Genomic DNA, 19343 nt, shown 5'->3' with positions numbered 1-19343 from the left:
TTTGTTGTTTTTGGGCTCTCCTGGTAGGTAGTGCATACTATATTGGCAAAAAGACCAAGCTGTTTTTCCATGTAGTTCATGCTGTGGAAACCAACGTTCCGATGTGATACTTGATATTTTGAGTGCTAGCAAGAAGTTGAGTAGAAGTTAGAATAATATTTAAAGGCACTCTAATTTTGTGTAGCAAATTGGAGAAAAACTTAAGTGTTATCACCGTCTATTTATTTATTTATTTATGTTAGGCTCAGGAATGACGAAAACCATTCCCAATTCTGCTCTTCTATTTCTACCTTCTCCTAATTATGAACTATGAAAAAGTTTCTTGTTTAGATAATTATTGATTCTGTCTTGTTGCTTAATTTTAAAGGCACTGACTTGTGGGCAGATTAAAGATAACTTGAAATCTATAGGACAAACATTTTTGTGTTCTTATGGTTGGCTGACAGCCTTACTGAGGTGTCTCTTGCCCTGCAGTGCAGGTGTCTGCCTCCACTCTGCTGGTGGACTGGGGTGTATAGGTTTCTATGCTGGTGGGGTTTTTTTGCTTTTTTGTTTTCTAAGTAGCTGATGTGAGCTTTTTCCCCAGCAAGTTTTTGAATCAGTTAAGTTTATTGCATCCATTTGTCCTGTTCTGCTAGTTCCTGCTTCAAAGGTCCCTGCCAGTGGTGCCTTTATCGTGTGGGTTCACGTAGTGGAGCTGCAGCCTTTGGTGCACACATGCTTGGCTGGGCTTGCAGTGAAGGGAACCTCCCGAGAGGGCGGGGGGGATTGCTGGAGCAGAGCTCTGCAGCCCCTTCCTCGCATGTGAGCTCGTGGAGTTGGAGGCCAAGGAATGAAGAGATTCAGGTTTATAGTGCTAACAAGGAAACGTTTTTTTTTCATATTCTTACTTCAGTTTGTGGATGGCTAACACTGCCTTTTTTTTTTAATCCAAAAGAACTCCTTTTTCATTTGTATTTTTTATCCTGCCTATTAATATGTTGTCTTGTAGCAGCTGTCTTTGCAGATGAGGAAGGTTTGATGCATCGATCATAAATAAGTTTGATCTGCCTTCCCCAGACTATCAGAATTCCAATTTCCAGTCAACTTGCAAATGCGAAATTGGAGCAGTAACTTTCCTGTTAACATAACATAAAAAACAAATAACATAACATAACGTAACATAACAAACACAAATAACATAAAATAGCACAAAACAAACATCACCCTGATTTTATTTCAAAGCTCGGTGATTGAACTGAGAAGAAAAAACACCAGGAATACTTATAATTCTGGATTCAGGAAGAAAATAAATTTTATATCAGTGGATAAAATCCATTATTCACATTTTTAGTAATCTCAAAATACAATATTTAGGATATTTTACAGACAGTTAAGATTGACATTATAAGTACATTCCACTCATGTTGTGGCAGTGGTACTGGGTAATTCAACTGCTTGTTATTACTTCGAATTGGCAAAAAATAAGTCAAAGTGAGGGGTTTTTTAAATCATAGTTTATTATTGAGTTTTATGATAATTGCTTAGCAGAAGTCCTCCAAAATTTTTCTCTTTGAAATTTGACACTCACTTGCTTGAATAATAGAGCTATTTGGAATATTTTTTTCCTGCCAAGGAGACTAAATTCATAGTAGTTTTCTCTATTTTCTTGGCACAATAATGCTGTTGCAAGGGGAAAAAAGTCTTGGAGCATCTAATATTTTCACTTAGGACATGAAATAACTTTGACAATTGCTGCAATTTATTTTCAGCATCATGACTCTTACTTTGTGCCTCAGTTGCTTTTCTTGTCTGGGAATTCTGCTGGAATGTTAGTTCCTGTGTTCTCACTGAGATTTCCATCACTGCATATAAATTGGCATAAATTAAAACATTTTGTTGAACAGTGAAACTTTTTTTTAAATTCAAAACTGCAATGCAGTGGCATTTTTCTATAGTTGGAAAGCTGATAGCACTTCTTGAGCACTACTATAATGTAAAGAGAAATAGTAATATATTTCTATTTAATTACAGGATACTGTTACAGGAAAAGAGAAATTGTTTGCTTATGCAACTAGAAGAAGCTACACGTTTAACCTCGTATTTACACTCCCAGTTAAAAAGGTGAGTTAGGTGAAAATAAAAGGTTTTGAAGTTCTATAACTGCAGCAGAGAAGATTATTTACAGTATAAATTTACCATTTAATTCTTCTTGGGTATGTTTGCCGAGTAAAATTAATTTTTACTACATTTATATGGCTTGATCTATTGAATGCGATGATTTGGATAGAATTTTTTAAAATAGTATTTATAATGACTATCTGGGCTAGATTATTTGGGGGAATTTTGTATGTTCACTTAGCTTGTGGAAAGAAGATAAGTATTTAAAGCATTATTATTGTTATTGTCGTATTTTATGTGGCAATAGCATTCTGCTATGAGGTTTAACATTCTAATCCATTCTCTAAGGAGGGGTTGTTGATCCCTGTTGAGAAGAGAAAATTTTGCTGTTAAATATGAGAATGTGCTAAGACCCACAGAGAAGCCCAGAATATTTTGCATATTCAGACTTGCAGCTGCCTTTTCAGAGACGGCTCTCAGGGATTCCTCAGCTCAACTCCACACTAACTCACTCATGAACTTACTCTGTTGTGTGTCAGTTCATCTCTCTCCATCATCTATTCTCTTCTCTCAGTAACAATCTGAGAGCGGAGAAAGGTACTGGAATAGGATTTATACTAAGGTAGTCCTTATGTTCCATTGGCAAAACCTATGAGAGTAAGACTTACATAGTAGTTTGTAAGGACCTTCCAGATCCCTTCTTGCTTCTTCTCCCTGGTAAGTTTATGATCTATTATTAACACACATTCAAGCTGGATGAACCCTTTCCTGGTTTTATTATTTGAGTCCACTGATCCAGACTCTGTTCTGGCATCTTTTCTGCCAAATTAGGACTACTTGAGAATTTGAGGAAGGGGGCAGCGTCTTCCTCTCCTACGCTTTGTCTTCAGACTTGTTGTCATCTGTGCAGTTTTAGTTATGCCCTTAAGACAAGGGCAAGAGACATGAGCTAGATCTCAAAATGGCAAATCATAGAATCAGTAAGGTTGGAAGGGACCTCTGGAGATCATCTAGTCCAACCTCCCTGCTCAGCAGGGTCACCTAGAGCATGTTAGACAGGGTTGCATCCAGGTGGGCCTTGAAGATCTCCAGACAAGGAGACTCCACAACCTCTCTGGGCAACGTGCTCCACTGCTCTGTCACTCTCACAGTGAAGAAATTCCCCTCACGTGTGTCACTATGCTGAACGTGTGTTAAATTACACTTGTGTAACCTGTGTTGATATTCTTTGTCCATGTTTTATTTCTGCTCATACATGAAAGGGCTTTTTTTTTTGATTTTGTTTTCCTTTACATGCTCTAGTTTGTCCGCTAGCACCCTTACAATGTCCTCTGGCAGCAGCAGGGGCTCCCTGGCCTCCAGTCGAGGATCCCTGGCCTCCAGTAGAGGCTCTCTCAGCTCAGTCAGCTTTACTGACATCTATGGCCTTCCGCAGTATGACAAATCAGACAGCACAACAGACTATGGGCAGCATTTACGCTTTGACATAATTCCATTTGAGTCTCTCACGAAGGACGTACCATACACCGATCCCATCGGACATTCAAATTTCAATAAGCAACGGAGGTCTTTGGATACACCTCAGTCCCTGGCATCCCTGTCATCGCGATCCTCCTTGTCATCACTGTCTCCTCCAAGCTCACCTCTGGACACCCCATTTCTCTCTGCGTCTCGAGATTCCCCCTTGGCTCAAATGTCGGAAGGTTTTGAGGAGATGGCAAGCATAGGAGCTCTAGAAATGATCCGGGCTCAGACCACAGTGCTAGGTGATGATGATACGCAAGGAACAAGTTCATCTCAGACGTCAGCTTACCCTGTGGACAACGAAGGGCTGCGAGAAATAGGACCACAGCTGATTAATGTCCAAGCTGGTGGAGGTAAGTTTCTTGACATTACTGTTTTTTTCATATTACCATAGAGAATGCTATGCAAACCTAAGCATACTAGCACAGTAGAGATTACTTCTCAATTTGATTTATTTTAGTTTAATCAACTAAAAGTTGCATGGTTGCTATTAACTGTTTAAAAAACCCTGAATGTGTGACTTGGGGCAATAGATGAAAGAGTAGAGAAATCTTTGTAAATAGATCTTAAAATACTTTTTTAATAGAAAATTACTGGATCATTTGTTTCAAAATATGCCAACTCTTTAATAAAAATGAAGTGAAACACTCTTAGGAGACTCGTTATGCTGTGCTCTGGTTTATATCATTCCTATTTGCAAGTTTAAAGCAAAAAAATAAACAGTTACTAATTTTGATAAATTGGTTGAAAAAAAGACAAGGGAATATGAATTTTTTTTGGAGTCTCAATCACATTGAGAGATAAATACTTTGGTTCAGAAATTAATAAAAAGCTTCATAATTTAATTAAGTCTGAGCCCCCAACATGTTACTATCATTCTGATAATTTAAAACAGCAGAAACCCAAGGGAGTTGGATTAAAAGAAAAAAAAAGACATGAGATGCTGCTGCTGACAGTGTTAGAAGGCTGACTGTCTCTGTACTGAAGTGATACATACCCAGGTATCCTCTACCCATTTTTGTGAATTTTGCAATGGAGCAGAAACCACAATGGCCTGAACGTGTTGAGTGCATGGTGCACTGTGTGCAGAGTTCAGTTTCACATCAGCACAAAAGCATCTGCTGCTGGTGGTGTTTGAGGACTTCATTATCCACTGTGGTGATTTTTTTGTTTGGCTGAGAATCTGTCCTCTGTGATCACAGAGCAGCAGCTTTCTTGGTTACTACAGCAGAACTTACTGTTAAAGCTTTCTTTTCCCACTTGACTGTGAACCTGATGGACTTCAGCCTGCATTAGTGGGCTTCTGGGGCAGTACAGATGGAAGCGTGTCAGAAATGTATATTTGAGAGATCAAAAACGAAACAGAAACCTGGGAAAAAAAAAAAAAAAAAAAAGACCCAGGCACATCTGAGAGATTTCTTATTCCTGTTTTAATGAGTAAAATGAAGTACTACTATTAAAATGAATAGAAGTATTTCTTCATTATGACATTCATCATTCCTTCTTAAGGTCACTAACACAGATTTGTGGTGTTGGCTTGCTCATATTCCTAATAAAACTGTGCTAGTAGAGAAATAGGAATAAGAATATTTTAATATTAAAAGTTTGTAATTCCCATCTCATTTTTGTACTGAGAATTTTCCATGCAATCTCATAGAATATTGCATTGAATATTTAGGACGTCAGGTATAATACAAGATAAACAGAAAGCATATTATCCTTCTAAAATCATATTTGTCAGCAGACAATGGGAAGGATCATTGACAGTATCTAAAGAAGAGGTTTCAGCATTGTATTACAAAAAAATAATGATAACTGTGATAATAAAAAGCCTATATTGTTCAAACAGTGTTTGGATATGGACTTAACCTACTTTCCTTAATGCAGCTGTCATTGCCAGAAGACAGAGCTGTAGAATTTACATTTGCTGTATGTAAACATTTCTAGTGCCCATATTCCAGCATTTGGACCAAAATAAACAGAATTCCAAAGACCAGCATGTAAGTTTGTGCTCAAATTAGTGCCATGGAGAGGCTTTGTGAGGCTTTCTTTAAACCTCAGATCAGACCACAGCATGTCTTCACCCATTGTGGTGCAAGTGAAACTATGTTAGTAGTTCATTTATAGCTTGAGTGTATTTCCTAGAAGTGAAGTCTGAATGCCTAGGGAGCCAGTAGGATGAGGATCAAGGTCCTGCTCTGGCCTTCCTTTTCCTCCTTCCTCTGTAACATTTTTACATATTTTGCATTTCTTTGAAAACCTCTGGCAGAACTTGCCTGTGCTGCCATTGTCACTGCTGTGGTGCCCAGGTGCCACTTCCTGATCCAGTGGTTACTGTTTTTCTGTGAGTGCATAGAGTGGTTTGGGTTGCTTTTTGAGGAAGAATATATGGCTAACAGGTAACTCTGCTGGGTTTTTTGAGGTTTTCTTTTTTTAAATACTTGAATCAGAACAATTGCTTAAGAAGAAGTAGTTCAACCCTTTCTGGATTTTGGTTAGAGTTTGGCTAGAGCTACTTTGAGCTTGGTACTCATACTGTCATTGAGTTTGCATTCTGTAATACAACTGTTTTCAAGTAGCAATTGGGGGTTCCCAATTTTGGGGGGGTTTTGTTCTGTATTCTTGGAGTATTTGATAGAACATCAAACTCGTATACCACGTATACCATGTATACAGCATATATACTCATACAGCACAGTTTGGGAACCCCCAGATGTCCGGGGGGTGGGGGGTTAGTTTTCACTAAAGTACTATGCTGTATGTTTTGTTGCTGCCACCCAATGGTCTGATAGCGTAATGCAATGCTGGAAAACAATGTATCAAGTCGGAAATTTTTTTTTGCCAATTTTCCCATCAGACAAAATAGGTAATTTTTTAAAATTCTGGGAACTGGAAGGGTTAGCAAACAGTAACTTCCATGTACTTTGCACTGAAGCAGTGCTCAAGAATGTTGATGAGAGTTCTGCAAAAACTGCAGTTTTGATGTTCAATTGTTTATCTGCTATTCTCTTGTTTTACATCTCTCTTGGGAATATACTGAATTATGTTAGCTTGTGTGGATGGAGGGAATATGCCTAAGAGATTAAATCCATTGTGTTTATAAGGCTGGGAGTGGGAGGAAACATAATAATAAAACATGAGGCTTTAATATCTTCACAGTTTGTTCCTGTCTACCCTAAAATAATTTTTCAAGTGCTGTGTTTCTTTTAATGCCAAAATAATCTCTTGTTTGTGAAATACTAGCATAGACTTGAAAAGTGATTTATCACTGTGTGCTTTTCATTTTGTCTTGTTTCTCATGCGGCACAGCAGAAAAATTCATTGTAAGTGAACCTGAAATTATTGATTGTGCTGTTTTTACCTGTAATTCTCAGTGTGTTTTTCTGTGTGTAGTGTTTTTTCTGAGTTGCATGTGAAGAAAACGTAGATTTTGCTACATCTGTTTTTGTTTGATGTTATGCTATATCTGTGTAATCATTATGGCATACTTAAATTTTTGCTGTGTAAACTAAACAATATATTCATGGCTGCAGTCAAATTCTTGGAAAAAAATTTTCTGCAAGCTTCAGCTTTGTTATATCATAGTAATGCCTGACAGCATCATGGTAGGTAAGGTATGTGTGTCTCCAGTTTATTTTTTGTTAAGAGCGTTTAACACTTTTATTAGTGCCTTTTGAGCTGACATGCAGTATTTGTAATGTCAAAGCTTATGAAACACAATTATTTAATGACTATTTAATTATTTAGATTTATGTAAGTATTTTTTAGCTAGTGAAATCTTGGAACCTAAACTGAGATTTTCTTTGAAATCCATTTTTCAACTAATAACAGCAGAGAATATTCTTCTAATCAGGCCTGTCATATATTTTTTAAGTTTTAGTACTCTATATTCAAATTCAAATCCGTATATTTTTTTCACTGGTTATGTTATTTAAGTAGTAATGTGAAAGGTAGTTGTGTATTTTAGAAACATTTATTTTTAAACAATTCTTCAGCTTCCAGCATTGCTAGGTCTGTAACCTGTGGCAAATTTTGTTCTACTTAATCCCAAATTTGATATTTCTTTCTTGCTGATGACCGATTTCTCCTGTTGATTTCGGTATGTTCTGATGTTTGCATCTCTCAAATTTGGCGGGATAGCAGGCAAATCTCTGTCAAGTTACAGCGTTGTTGCAATATGTCAGATTTTCATGACAGATTATGTTGGTGCTTCAGACCCATGTTTCCTTCCATAAACAAATTGCAAACATGAACCTCTAACAGGGAGAGCCCATGAGGTTCATTCGTGATTACAACCTCCACTTTGGTCTCCTACATCTACACAAAGTATAGATGCACACAAAGGTTTGTCTGCAAAAAGAGGTTGCCCGAGTGTAACTTGTTGAAAATAGCACAAAAAATAGAGAGAAGTATTTTAGTATAAAAATTCTTGGGTTTTTTGTGAATTTCAACTTCTTCCCAGTAATGTAAGATGACTGTGAAACTGTCCTACTGAAAAATGTCTGTACAGAGTGCTGCATTAATCAGCTATGCTAGTTTTGGTTCTGCGTAAATACTGGTGACAGTACTCATGGAGATGAGCTCACCAGGTTAAAGATCTTTAAAAAATCAAAATGAAAAGGCCCACTTTGTGCTAAGTGTGTAGAGGAAAACATGGCATGTAGTTTCTTTACTTCCTATGAGTCAGGTAGAACTTAGCTCGCACTTGCGCTGAGGATGAATTAAATTGTACTGCATGATGGCCTGTACTGGATAATAAAGATAGCCTGCAGTAGTAGAGAAAAAGGTGGTTGTTTCTGCAGGTCCAGTGACGAATGCTGATTGGGATATTCCTAGTCAGCAAATAAATTTCCCAGATAGCTGAAGATGGCTAAATTCTTCATTGAATTTGGAGGAGAGGTCCACAGAGCTACTTACTAATCCAAAAGGATGCAGAATTGGCTCCTATCTGCAGTTTTCGTAGAATCTTAGCTCCTAATTAGACCCTGTGATTTTTGAACACCTTTTGTGGTTTTGTGCCGTTACATCCCCCCCAGTAACGGGAACGGGGCAGTGAGGGACTCGGCAGTGCAGTGCGTTCCTCCTTCCACTTGTGCGGCGGGCTAAAATTCGTCGTAGCCAGCGCTTTGACACCAGCGGCATATACAAGTTAATTTTGAAGGATTTTAACAAGGTCCAAGGTCTGACAGTCTGTTCTGATGGTACTCGTGGAAATTAAATGCATCCCATCGCAGAGCGGTGGCTCAGTGCCTTGGCAACAGTTAAGCTCTGTAATATGCCTTACACTGCGGTGAAGTAAATTTGTTGTTTAAGTAGCAGTGTTTTGGTTTTGAAGCCTTAAGGTAATTTACAACAGCTGTACTTAATGAAGTGTCACTTTGAGTAAGCATGGTTCATCCTTGGTCAGTGGTAGTAAGCTGCAAGTATCAGTTAGTGCTTGTCTCCCATGTAATGTACATTATTGTCACTCCGAATGTTGTCTGCTGAAGCTTCAGATACTTTGTGCCACATGTTTAAATTTTCTAAGCATGGATAGAAGCAAATGGTGTTTCCCCTACTTTTAAAGTGGTCCTTCTTGCAGCTGCTTTTCTGCTTTGAGAGCAATATTTGAGTCTTAAATGAAGGGGAGGTAAAAATTGGTGAAGAACCCATACTTAATAAAGTCTGTTCAATAGTTCCAAGTGCAAAGGAAAGAAAGTACCAAGTCTTTGGCTTTCACTGAAGTGTCAAAACCTTATGTATGCAATTCTTGAGCATTATCATTTGTGCACATACTTAGAAGGATCGTTGCCTGCAATATGTACTTGCTGGTGCAAAATTCAAGATATAACGGCCTTTGTGTTGGTACACTGACTGTATGAGAGTGATGGTTGGGTCACTGTTGCTGGTGGTGTTACTGATGGTTTTGGGAAGGTTTGATGAGGGGCTTTAGCCTTTATTCCTTCCACCTGCCCCCGGTTGTTTTCCAGAATCATTCATGGAGAATTTTAAAAACAGCACTCTGAATGAGTTGGAAAGCACTGGCCCTTTTTGGTAGTGTGCCTCAGACTGTAAATAGACAGTGCTGTTGTGCTAGGTATAACGGTATGCTTTGAGATTTCATGTTTTAAAACAAACAAGAACAAAACAAAATCTTGCATTGTGTTATCAGATAAGTTCTTAAAAGAATTAGTCTGTGTTTATTTTCAACCTATTCAGTAGGTAAATCTTAGAGTTTGGGATACCGTACGTGTGTATGCTGAATTAACATAAGTGTTCCTCCAGGAGTGATTATTTTACCACAAAAGTACTGTAATAACAATGAAGTCAGTTTATGCTTAAGTCCTGTCCTAGAGAAGTTAGCCACAAACTTCCTTCCTTCATTCTCCCATAGAAGAGCTCTGGTCTATTGTATTGTAGTTTTTCTTTTCTTTTCTTTTCTTTTCTTTTTTTCTTTTTGCCTTTTTTTTTTTAAATTTTTACTTGCGGTTAGCTGAAAAGGAATGAACTGTGTTTGTGTCAATCGTTTTGTGGGTAGTTTTGATAAACTATACGTTTCTTATGTAACTCGTAAGCGATTACCTTGAGCTGATGTTGTCTTCCCTTTTTCTCCATGATAGCTGTAACTCTGCGAGGAGACAGTGGTAGAAGATCGGAGAGGAGAGCCAGGCGAGTTTCAGCATGTCTCTCAGATCATTCACTGGCTAGTGACAGTGGCGTGTTTGAAGCTTTAAGCAAAAGGTCAGGTGTATAAATACATAGTAAGCTGGAAATATTCCTGTTCTGCCACACGATCTGAAAGAATCCGTTGTAAATTTCTCAATACGTTTTTTAAATTGCTGTTTCAGTAATATGAGATACTGGGTTACATGTTTTAGAAGAAAGAAGCTTTTTACATGCAGTTCCACTGTCATCTTCACAAGTGCCAGGTCCCTTTCACTTCTTTGTCCCTACCATTTCAATATCCAATATTTTTCTCTTGAAAGATAGTTTTCTCAGCTTGTTAGTCATAAATCATAAATTATATTTCAAATGTCAATAATAAAATATAATTCTACAGAGTATGACTTAGAATTCTGAGCAGCAAAGGTTAAAGTTATAACTGAAAGGAAGATATATGTAAACTTCTGAAAATCTAAAAATGTGTGGCTTGACCAAGTGATTGAGGGAGGGGTAAAGATATGTAATTCTATTTAATTGTTTTAACACAATGAACTGCAACTGGGAAGAAGATAAAGATTTGAGGATGCTAAGGAAAAATGCAAAACAAAAGTAAAACTAGTTATCTTGAAAGAGTTCTGTTCTAAAAAAAAATTTAAATTTGTGAATTAGTTTTTCTGTTGTGTGTTTTTTAAGTAGATGTTTCAGTTCCTCCTGATAATATTACCACATAGTTGCTTATATCAGCAAATGGCAAAATAAATGTTCATTTCATTATGTTTTAACAACTTAGATCAGCATGTAGTTTACAGTGCTTTTAATGTTCTTGCAGGAATGAAGACATAGAAGAGCCTGTTTATAGTGATGTTGCCGGTAATGAAGAACCACAAATACATGTTGGATTTCTGTGAGTAATATTGCTATTCTTTCTCCGTAGCCATCTCAGCAGGCATTGCTCTGTAGGGTGTTTATGGATCTTAACTTTTTAATAAACTTGACCACAGTGGACAGTTTTAAGAAGTTTTGGAACTGAAAGCCTAGGTTATCTGAACTTAGAGATTAGCAGAGTCACATACTGTGCGCTGCTGGGGCTGTGCCTTGGCCGTTGTTCAGTTTGCTCTCAGTGCTGGCTGATAAAAGGGCTTTTGTTACTCCTCTCAGGAGCTTTTTCGTTGTCTGGGGTGTTAGTGTGAGCATAGCTATGGGGCTGCGTCCCAGTGTGTGAGATCTGACTGTGGCAGAGAAAGGAGGAATATCGTAGGAAAGTCACAGGTGAAGAGAGACAGATGGGTGCCTCCCAGATACGGCTTTGAAAGCCTGTTGTCAGCAGTGGGAGTAGTGCGAGAGAGGGCAGATTATAGCACGGGATGTCGTATCTTAGACAACCCTGCAGAATCCTCTCGGCCCCTTGGAACGATGCTGGGAGTTTTCAAATCTCAGCCAAGTTTGCCAGCTCCATTTCAAAATTCACGCTGATGTGAAGGAAATGATTTCTTCTTGTGGTTGTCATTAAGCAACAAAAAATTCAAATTACACACACACATGTGCACACATGCACGCACACGCATACACACACACAGATTGATATATACACCCCCCCAACCCCACAGAGTACCTTATTAAAAGAGGGAGTATACTTTATAAAACCTACTCACAGTCAAGGGTCATGATTTACAGTTAGGGATTTTTTTTTTTAACTTGAATAGTATTTAGTACTCTTAGTTCTGATAACTTGCTTACAGTAGCTAATATTATTATGATTCTGTTATCAGAGTGCAGTATCTGTAGCTGCTTTTGATTTGAACTGATTTGTTTGAGAGATTTCTTTGACTGCAAAAGATACAGCCTCATAATCTTTCTAGTCTTATGTCTCTGTCTTCTAAGCAAAATATTGATATTTGATGACTAATACAGGAAACTTATTTTGCAGGCATGACAGTGGAAGTGAATGTCTCTTAGTCCATGTATTACAGCTGAAGAACTTTACTAGTCTTGTTCTTAAAGAAAACTGCAAAATGTAAGCTTAAATTTCACCCAGAGTCTGATCATTGCTTGTTTTGTGCCACAGTCTTAAGTATCATGAATTTGTTTACTTCTGTGCAGTTTGCTATTTCTTGAGCAGACGTCAGTATTTCTTGATTGACATGAGGAAAGGGGGTGATTTTATGGACACAAAATATTACTGTTTTGGAAACTGATGTCTAAATGGTTAACAAATTTAGTCTCTAATCACTCATGTTCTTACATGTTTATTACACAAAGGAAATTTTGTTCGAAAACAGCATAGTCGTTCTTCCATCAATCTGTGCCTTTTGGTCAGAAAGTTATCTACGGTATTTGTGTTATTCTAAATATATTATTTCCTGTACAATTCCACTATAGCTTATCTGTGATATATCCCTGAATAATTGAGTGTAATTTTCCCAAATTTCTAGAGTGCCGTAGATATTGATCAGTAGTAGAGATGTTTTTTCTTTTTTTCTTTTTAATAGCTAAAAGGCAAAAACAGATCTGCAAGCTTTTGTGGACATTACAGAGCTCCTTGAATATCTGTGAAATATCTTTCTAAAGTTATTTTAATAAAAAATTAGCTGGGAATCAATACACAAGATTGGATTTTTTTAACCTCTATCTATGCTATTGCTTCCAATTCCATAAGACATTCTGTAGAACATTACTTTGTATTTATAAGTACCTCTTAAATAATGGCAATGTAAAAGACATTTTTGTCTTTTGATATATATCTTAATCTATTTTGAAGAAATATGACCCATGAAATTTGTTGATTCTTGTATCTGTTGAGACAACTTGTCTGAAAACTTGGGAAAATGGAGATGTGGTAATACCGTTGTATTGTAAAATAAGTTGTTCTGTGAGGTTTGTTCGATTGACATTAGTCTCACTAAATGGTCTTTGTTCAGCAAGTTTGATCTTACTAAACCTGTAAACCCTCAGTTGAAACTTTTGATGCCCTAGTGGTCAGTGTCAGTGCCCTAGCAGCAGTTTTTTGCTTTTTTTTCAGTGTGAATACAAGGGAATGCTAGGAAAGTATGTAGTTATTGTGCAGTACTCAACTATGTTCCCTCATAATTGGAGAAAGATGTAAATATGATCTGAAGAAGGTCATAGTGACTGTGACTTAGGAGAAGGATATCTTTGAAGGATTTCTTGGACACTGAGGCAGTTGGGCATCTTAAGTGACACTCAAAAGGGCAGTTCTGTCCCTTACCCTTCTCAGTTAATAACTTGGGGTAGAATCAAGAAATTGTGTACCTGCAGGGTAAATCAATTGATTTTACTGATCTTCCTTCAAAAAACAGAAAAGCTTTTAGGGAGTTTAATGGACTGCTTCCTGCAACTATTCATTTACTGAATTAGAGTTACTAGGGATGGGAGGGGAGGTTGCCTGCAGCAGATGGGGAGTAGAGGGACTTGCTCCCTTTTTACAGAATTAACTCTTAGACCAGTGTAGCTAACTGATGCTCTATGTTCCAGTACCACAGCAAGCTCTTCCAGTTGTCCTCTAACCATTTCTTTGTCTACCAGTGTCATTCCTTCTCTTGTGATGGTACAAGACTTTATGCAGTTTTCAGTCGACTAAAATGACCCTCTGAGATGAATTTTTTTTATATATATATTTTGTGCCAAGGTAGCTTTTTAGCCTTGGTAAGTGTCCTGATTGGGTTTGCTACATGGTTGTATGGCTGTGCTTATTGGCACAGGGGAAGTTATGACAAGGAATAAGGAAGATACTGCAGGGGCTGGACAAGCAATGAGCATAGGGAGAGCACAGAAACGCTTAACTTTAAATAGCTCTGCTGCCTTTTGCTTTTGGATTTTGATTTTTTTTTTCGGCATGGAGGCTCAGACACTACTGTAGCAGATATGTAAATTGGGTGTTCTAGGACTGCAGATGGATGCATTGCCTATAGGTGTCTTTTGCCTTCCTTTTGGGCTAAGTTTCTCAAGGAAAAGAAATGCACGCTCACTGGGTGGAAGGAAGAAGTGGAGCAGTGACACTTAGGTGCAATTCAGTTGCCTAAACATAGGCATCTATTTCAATTTGAAATGTCATAGCACAGCACCTGGCTTCCAGCTGCTGCTGCTCAGGAGGACTGTAGCTCTCCCATAGGTCCTATGTCATACTTGCCAGCCTCATGTAGCTGCCTCAGATACCTCAGGGCATCTCAAGTGGCACTTGGTGCCTCTGCTTAGGCAACTGATTTTCTTCTCTACATTATATTGTCTAGGTTCATCAGTGGTGCTAGAAAAAGTCAGAGTTTCCAAATCAGCTTTGCAGTTCTTGTTTGTTAAGAATAGCAAACAAATTCCTGTAACAAAGAGCTCTCAGTGCATATTCTTAGTGTAGAAGTTACACCTATGTTTTTGCGTAGCGTGATTTTCAAGAATGCAAAACACCTGAAGGTGGCTTTCTTTGTCTCAATGTGTTATTTGTCTATTTTGCTGTTCCCAGTCATGTCAGAGTTTATTTGCCACCACTTGAGTCAGGCACACCAACCACTTACTGCTCTAGATCTTTGGAATTCCAAACTCCGTTAATATTTAATGAAGTTTTCCGAATCCCTGTGCGTTCAAGTGTTTTGAAATTAAAATCACTGCAGCTGTATGTCTGTTCAGTTGACCATCAGCAACAAGAAGAACTATTGGTAAGTGGTCCTTTTTCTTAAAAGTGCTGTGATACAGGGAACTAAAGTTACTTGAAGAATAATCTTTACGATTAGAAAATGAAAACTATTTTTTTTTCATAAGAAGTGCTGCCAGAATTATATATTAATGTGTTTGTAAGGAACTTATTTTTGTAAAGTTTAGAATAATTATGGCCGCTCACACATGTAATTGTGGCTTTGTTAATTAAAAAAAGTAAGTGTAAGAACCTCTTAAAGATTTTTTTTTTGAAAGTTGAAATACATGCCTTTTGATTACAAAAAGGATCAGAAGTAATTAGCAAAATTAGCAGAGGCTAAAAACTGGAGCATTTTAAAGTATTATTATTTAATATCACTGTTACATTGCAGAGCCTTATTTAAAATTGGTATTTGCTTTGTTTGTTACAGGATTTAGTAACTAAGGAGTTAATTTTATTTATTTAATATATTTCTTACAAATGTCTGCTTTGGGGAAAGCTAACAACTGTGGATTTTTCAAGTGTTGTTGTAAAGAGTAAAAGGATTCTGTAAAAATGAAATTCTCTTCTGAAAGACTTTCTTTTGACAAAAGCTTGCTGCACTATAATAGTGGTCCAAGCAGGCTACTAGTATGTCTCTCTTGTCTTTAGCTTGATTAAGACCTCTAATGTAAATGTATTCAGATAAATGTAACTGTTGTTTAAATTATGTTAACTTTATTTAGTTATTTTCTAGTGTAAATATGCTTAAATAAATTTATCTGGGGCTGATGTCCTGGCTATTTTTGAAGTGAGCAGACTGGCATTTCAGTGAGGAGTTTGAATGGTTTAATGAAATTCTTTAAAAGCTGTTGAGCTAGTTAACAGGTATAGGGAGCTCAGTGTCATCCTATACAATGGACACCAGGTGTTTATTTTAGCAAATACTGCCATGAGTGCGTGCTTGCTATCCTATAAAAGTAGATAGCGTCTTATATAAACAGTGTTTTTAATATTAGCAGAAGTAGACCCAAGTGCTTCTCTGCAGTGGGAAGTTTTGTCATTTTTAATACTAAAACTGAATTAAAGAGAAAGCATCTTAAGAATAGGCTGGATATATGGTATAAAATGCTTTGTACTGGTACAGTCTGTTCCTTTGGGAAGCTAAATAGCTATTTCAGTGTAAAGCATTTTTATATTGACATAAATATTTCAATGTAAAGCATTTTTATATTGACATAAGTATGTCTAAGGTTAGGGTTGTTTTATTTAAACTACTATTTCTAAATTAGGAAAAAATGATAGCTCTTCCTGTCATATTGGTAGAATTGTTTTCTGTCTTTCATAGTTTCAGTGCTGTTTCGTCAGAACTATCTTTTTCTACAGTAGTTGATAACATATTTTGCAATAAGTTAACAGTACCACTCAAAAAGAGAGTAAACAACATTAAGTTTTTAAGGTAGGAGCATCGAAGTCTGCATTTAAATATTATGCTCGTTGTCAGCTTTTGCAATAAGTTGAAAATAAGCGTGTTTTCAAAATGACAGATCATTCGTTATCTCTCTTGCAACTGTTGTTGCCTCTGTAATTCTCTTCCAAAATCTTTTCCGGTGAGGTTACAATCTTTTCCATCAGTTTGATCCTCTGTGTGTTTCTGAGGTTCCTGATGACTGCTTTCTGTTCAGTTAGATTATGGCAGTTTAATGCTTTCCTAAATGTAGAAGCCAGACTGCAGTTTATCATAAGTCAAACAAATAGTTGTACATAGCAGGGGAAGAAAATAATAGAAGAAATACTCTGGCAGATAGCTCCAAACTTCATCTGGAGGGAGGCATCAGTATCCTGAACTGGTGGGAGGGCTGCCTCAGCCTTCTGCTCAGATACCCTGCCTTACTGAAAGACTTTGTTCAGTTTTTCTGCAGCTTTCTGAGGCTGGCTCCTTAAGTTGTTTTATTTCTCCACTGGTGGCCTCATCAGTGTTGAGATAAGGGAGTTATTTTCCATGCTGAGCATATAATGCTTCTGTTAAAACATCAAAGAAATGCGACTGTGTTTCTTGCAATCACATGGCATTGCTGTTTCAGTCTCAGTTTCTGATTTTTTTACAGCTCTGACGAACCCCTTATTCCCCATATTTTAATTAATTTGATTTGTCCTCCCTGAGTGTAACACTTTGTGTTTCTGCAGGTTTTTTTTTTCAGAGCATCTGTCCTATTTTTTTGATCCTTGTCTCATAAATTGTACAGTCTTTTTCACATTGCTAAGAGATTTATAAATGCATTAACTGTTCTTTTGTCCAAGCCAATATGTATCAGAGCAGACACATGCCAGACTGCTAGCAGACCCCTTTTGGTTTACTCCTGGTTTTGAGTTAATTAAAAATCTGGAGTTTAAAGTGAAATATTGAACGTTCCTATCAATAATGATAACTATTAACAGATTTTGAGGGTGATTTTCTACCCAGTTTGTAGTAATGAGTTCTTTGGCATGCACTTTTAGATACTTTATAAATGTGATGTATAGGGCAGTGTCAGAAACCTTAGAAGTCAAAATACCTTTTATGCAATGTTTGTGACAGAGAAAAATAGCTTTCCACTTCACCCCCCAAAACAAGCCCAGTATCTCTTAAACATTCTCCAAGTCTGATGCAAGAGTGTGAATATTTGTGACAGATCTCTCTTATATAGTGTTAGAATAAATAGATGCTTAGAAGACATCCCTGCTCCAAGCATTAAAAAGATATCTGTTTGTAGTATCCAATATACTGATATAAAATGGCATTTTCAGTAATGAACTAGATCCCATATGACATTCTTCTGTTGGTTTTAAAAGCTGTTGTCCATTGTTCATTATACACCTGTTTAAACAGAGCCCCAGGGAACATTCAGCTTGGAAAGAAAATGAAGTGGCTTTTTTGTTGTTTTCTAATTAACTGTTCCTTTACCTGCTCATGATTGACTGTAGTTTCTGTATACATTTCATACTGCCTTTACAATTAAAATCGATATATCCAGCTATTTGTTTTGTGAGATCAAAACCAATTTTTATATGATTACTCCATTAGTATAAATGTAAACATTTTTAGCATGTGATCCATTAGCCTGGAAATGAGCAGGTTGTAGTGATAGCTGGATAAAGCCAAAAGCAGTAATTAAATGCTAAGTAATAAAAAATCATATCTCCAACCAGCAAAATAATGAAAAACAGCTGTGAGCAAATCCATGCCATTTTTTATTAAGGTCAGCACTGTTTAGATATTTCTTAAGTGAGCACTGTCAGACAAGTAAGCTTATTTTAAATGTGTGAATATTTTTAGTGGGAAGCTTCTATTAAAGCTTTTATCACCTGAATTTGGGATATGTAAGGATGGCTTAGAAAGTGGAAAAAGAGAATTACGGCCCATTTGACTAACATGATATAAACAGATTGGAAAAAATAAATTGTTTTACTTGACCATTTTTTCCCTTTGGAAGATGCTTATGAGGATCAGAGAACTGAAGAGTATCTCAGAATATAGTTCTGTCAAGTGAAACTAGATTAACTGGAACTAATGCCATTGTTTAATAATGTCAGTTTAGGCAACTGTGAAATACGTAACTGAGGGAGGGTTTTTTTAACAAAGTATTAAGAGCTAAAAGCCAGAACAATCACATCAACATCAATCCTAATGATTTTATCTTTCACTTTTTTTAAAAAAAAATAAGTATCTGTATACTGATCTTTTTTAGGGGTAACGAGAAGCAAAAGAATCAGTATTTCTTATGCTTCATAATGCAATAGAAACAAATCTGCCTACCTTTAAGAGAGATCTTTTTAAAGAGACAGTTTGATAAAATTGTTTTTACATTATAAGTGAAATTCTCTGTATGAAAGGGCATCTATCATATTGTATGTGTTTATCTTATTGTGGTCAATGTTGTTTGCTGTTTGCAGGGCATTGCTCAGATCAGTCTGACTGATTCGGAGAGTTCTGGTGAGATGCAGCTTCACTGGTATTCTGTTCAGATCTGCACTGGTTCAGACCCCCAGAGAGCCAAGAACAAAAAGCAGTGTGAAGAAAGTATTCCCCGGTCTTCTGGAAATGTAACTACAGTTAAAATAGTATGGCTGGGGAAAAAGTGACTTGTTTACTTTATTTGACCTTCTGGGCAGTTGCTTGCAATCTTGTATCTCAGGTGCAGTTTTGCTTGCAAAGTGCATAGAAGGTGATACCTTAATTTAGCTTTTTGCGGTAAGGATGGGTTTTTTAAAGAGTAACTAAAAGCTAGATCACGCCTGGCCAGATGCTTGAAATGGCGCTTTATGTATGTTTGTATGCACAAGCTGCAGTTTGACTTAGTGATATTCATTGAAGGTTTGTGCCATTGCACTGGAAGAGGTTGCCAAGAAAGCCAGTGGAATTGCCACCTTGGAGATTTTCAGTACTTGAAAGGCTGTGGTGTGACTGTGAAGCTGT

The 19343-nt window shown here is 37.1% G+C and overlaps 1 protein-coding gene across 4 annotated transcripts in view; it reads left to right on the top strand.

Annotated features, from left to right (window-relative positions):
* The window catches only part of WWC3 (WWC family member 3), a 104671-nt gene that overhangs the window by 75239 nt on the left and 10089 nt on the right, over positions 1-19343 (top strand). For 2 of the 4 annotated variants that reach the window (XM_062601226.1, XM_062601219.1), the window contains exons 9-15: positions 2014-2103; positions 3403-3977; positions 10224-10344; positions 11096-11170; positions 12194-12280; positions 14738-14930; positions 18821-18970. In XM_062601226.1, coding sequence (XP_062457210.1) covers positions 2014-2103; positions 3403-3977; positions 10224-10344; positions 11096-11170; positions 12194-12280; positions 14738-14930; positions 18821-18970 — 1291 coding nt within the window. Of the gene's footprint in view, positions 1-2013; positions 2104-3402; positions 3978-10223; positions 10345-11095; positions 11171-12193; positions 12281-14737; positions 14931-18820; positions 18989-19343 lie in introns of all 4 variants that reach the window. The other 2 variants (XM_062601240.1, XM_062601232.1) reach the window with 2 other exon arrangements.

This window comes from Rhea pennata, chromosome 1 (assembly GCF_028389875.1).
Source record: "Rhea pennata isolate bPtePen1 chromosome 1, bPtePen1.pri, whole genome shotgun sequence".
Taxonomy (NCBI): Eukaryota; Metazoa; Chordata; class Aves; order Rheiformes; family Rheidae; genus Rhea; species Rhea pennata.
The sequence above is the reverse complement of the archived record's forward strand: the minus strand, read 5'-3'. Positions and strand labels throughout refer to the sequence as shown.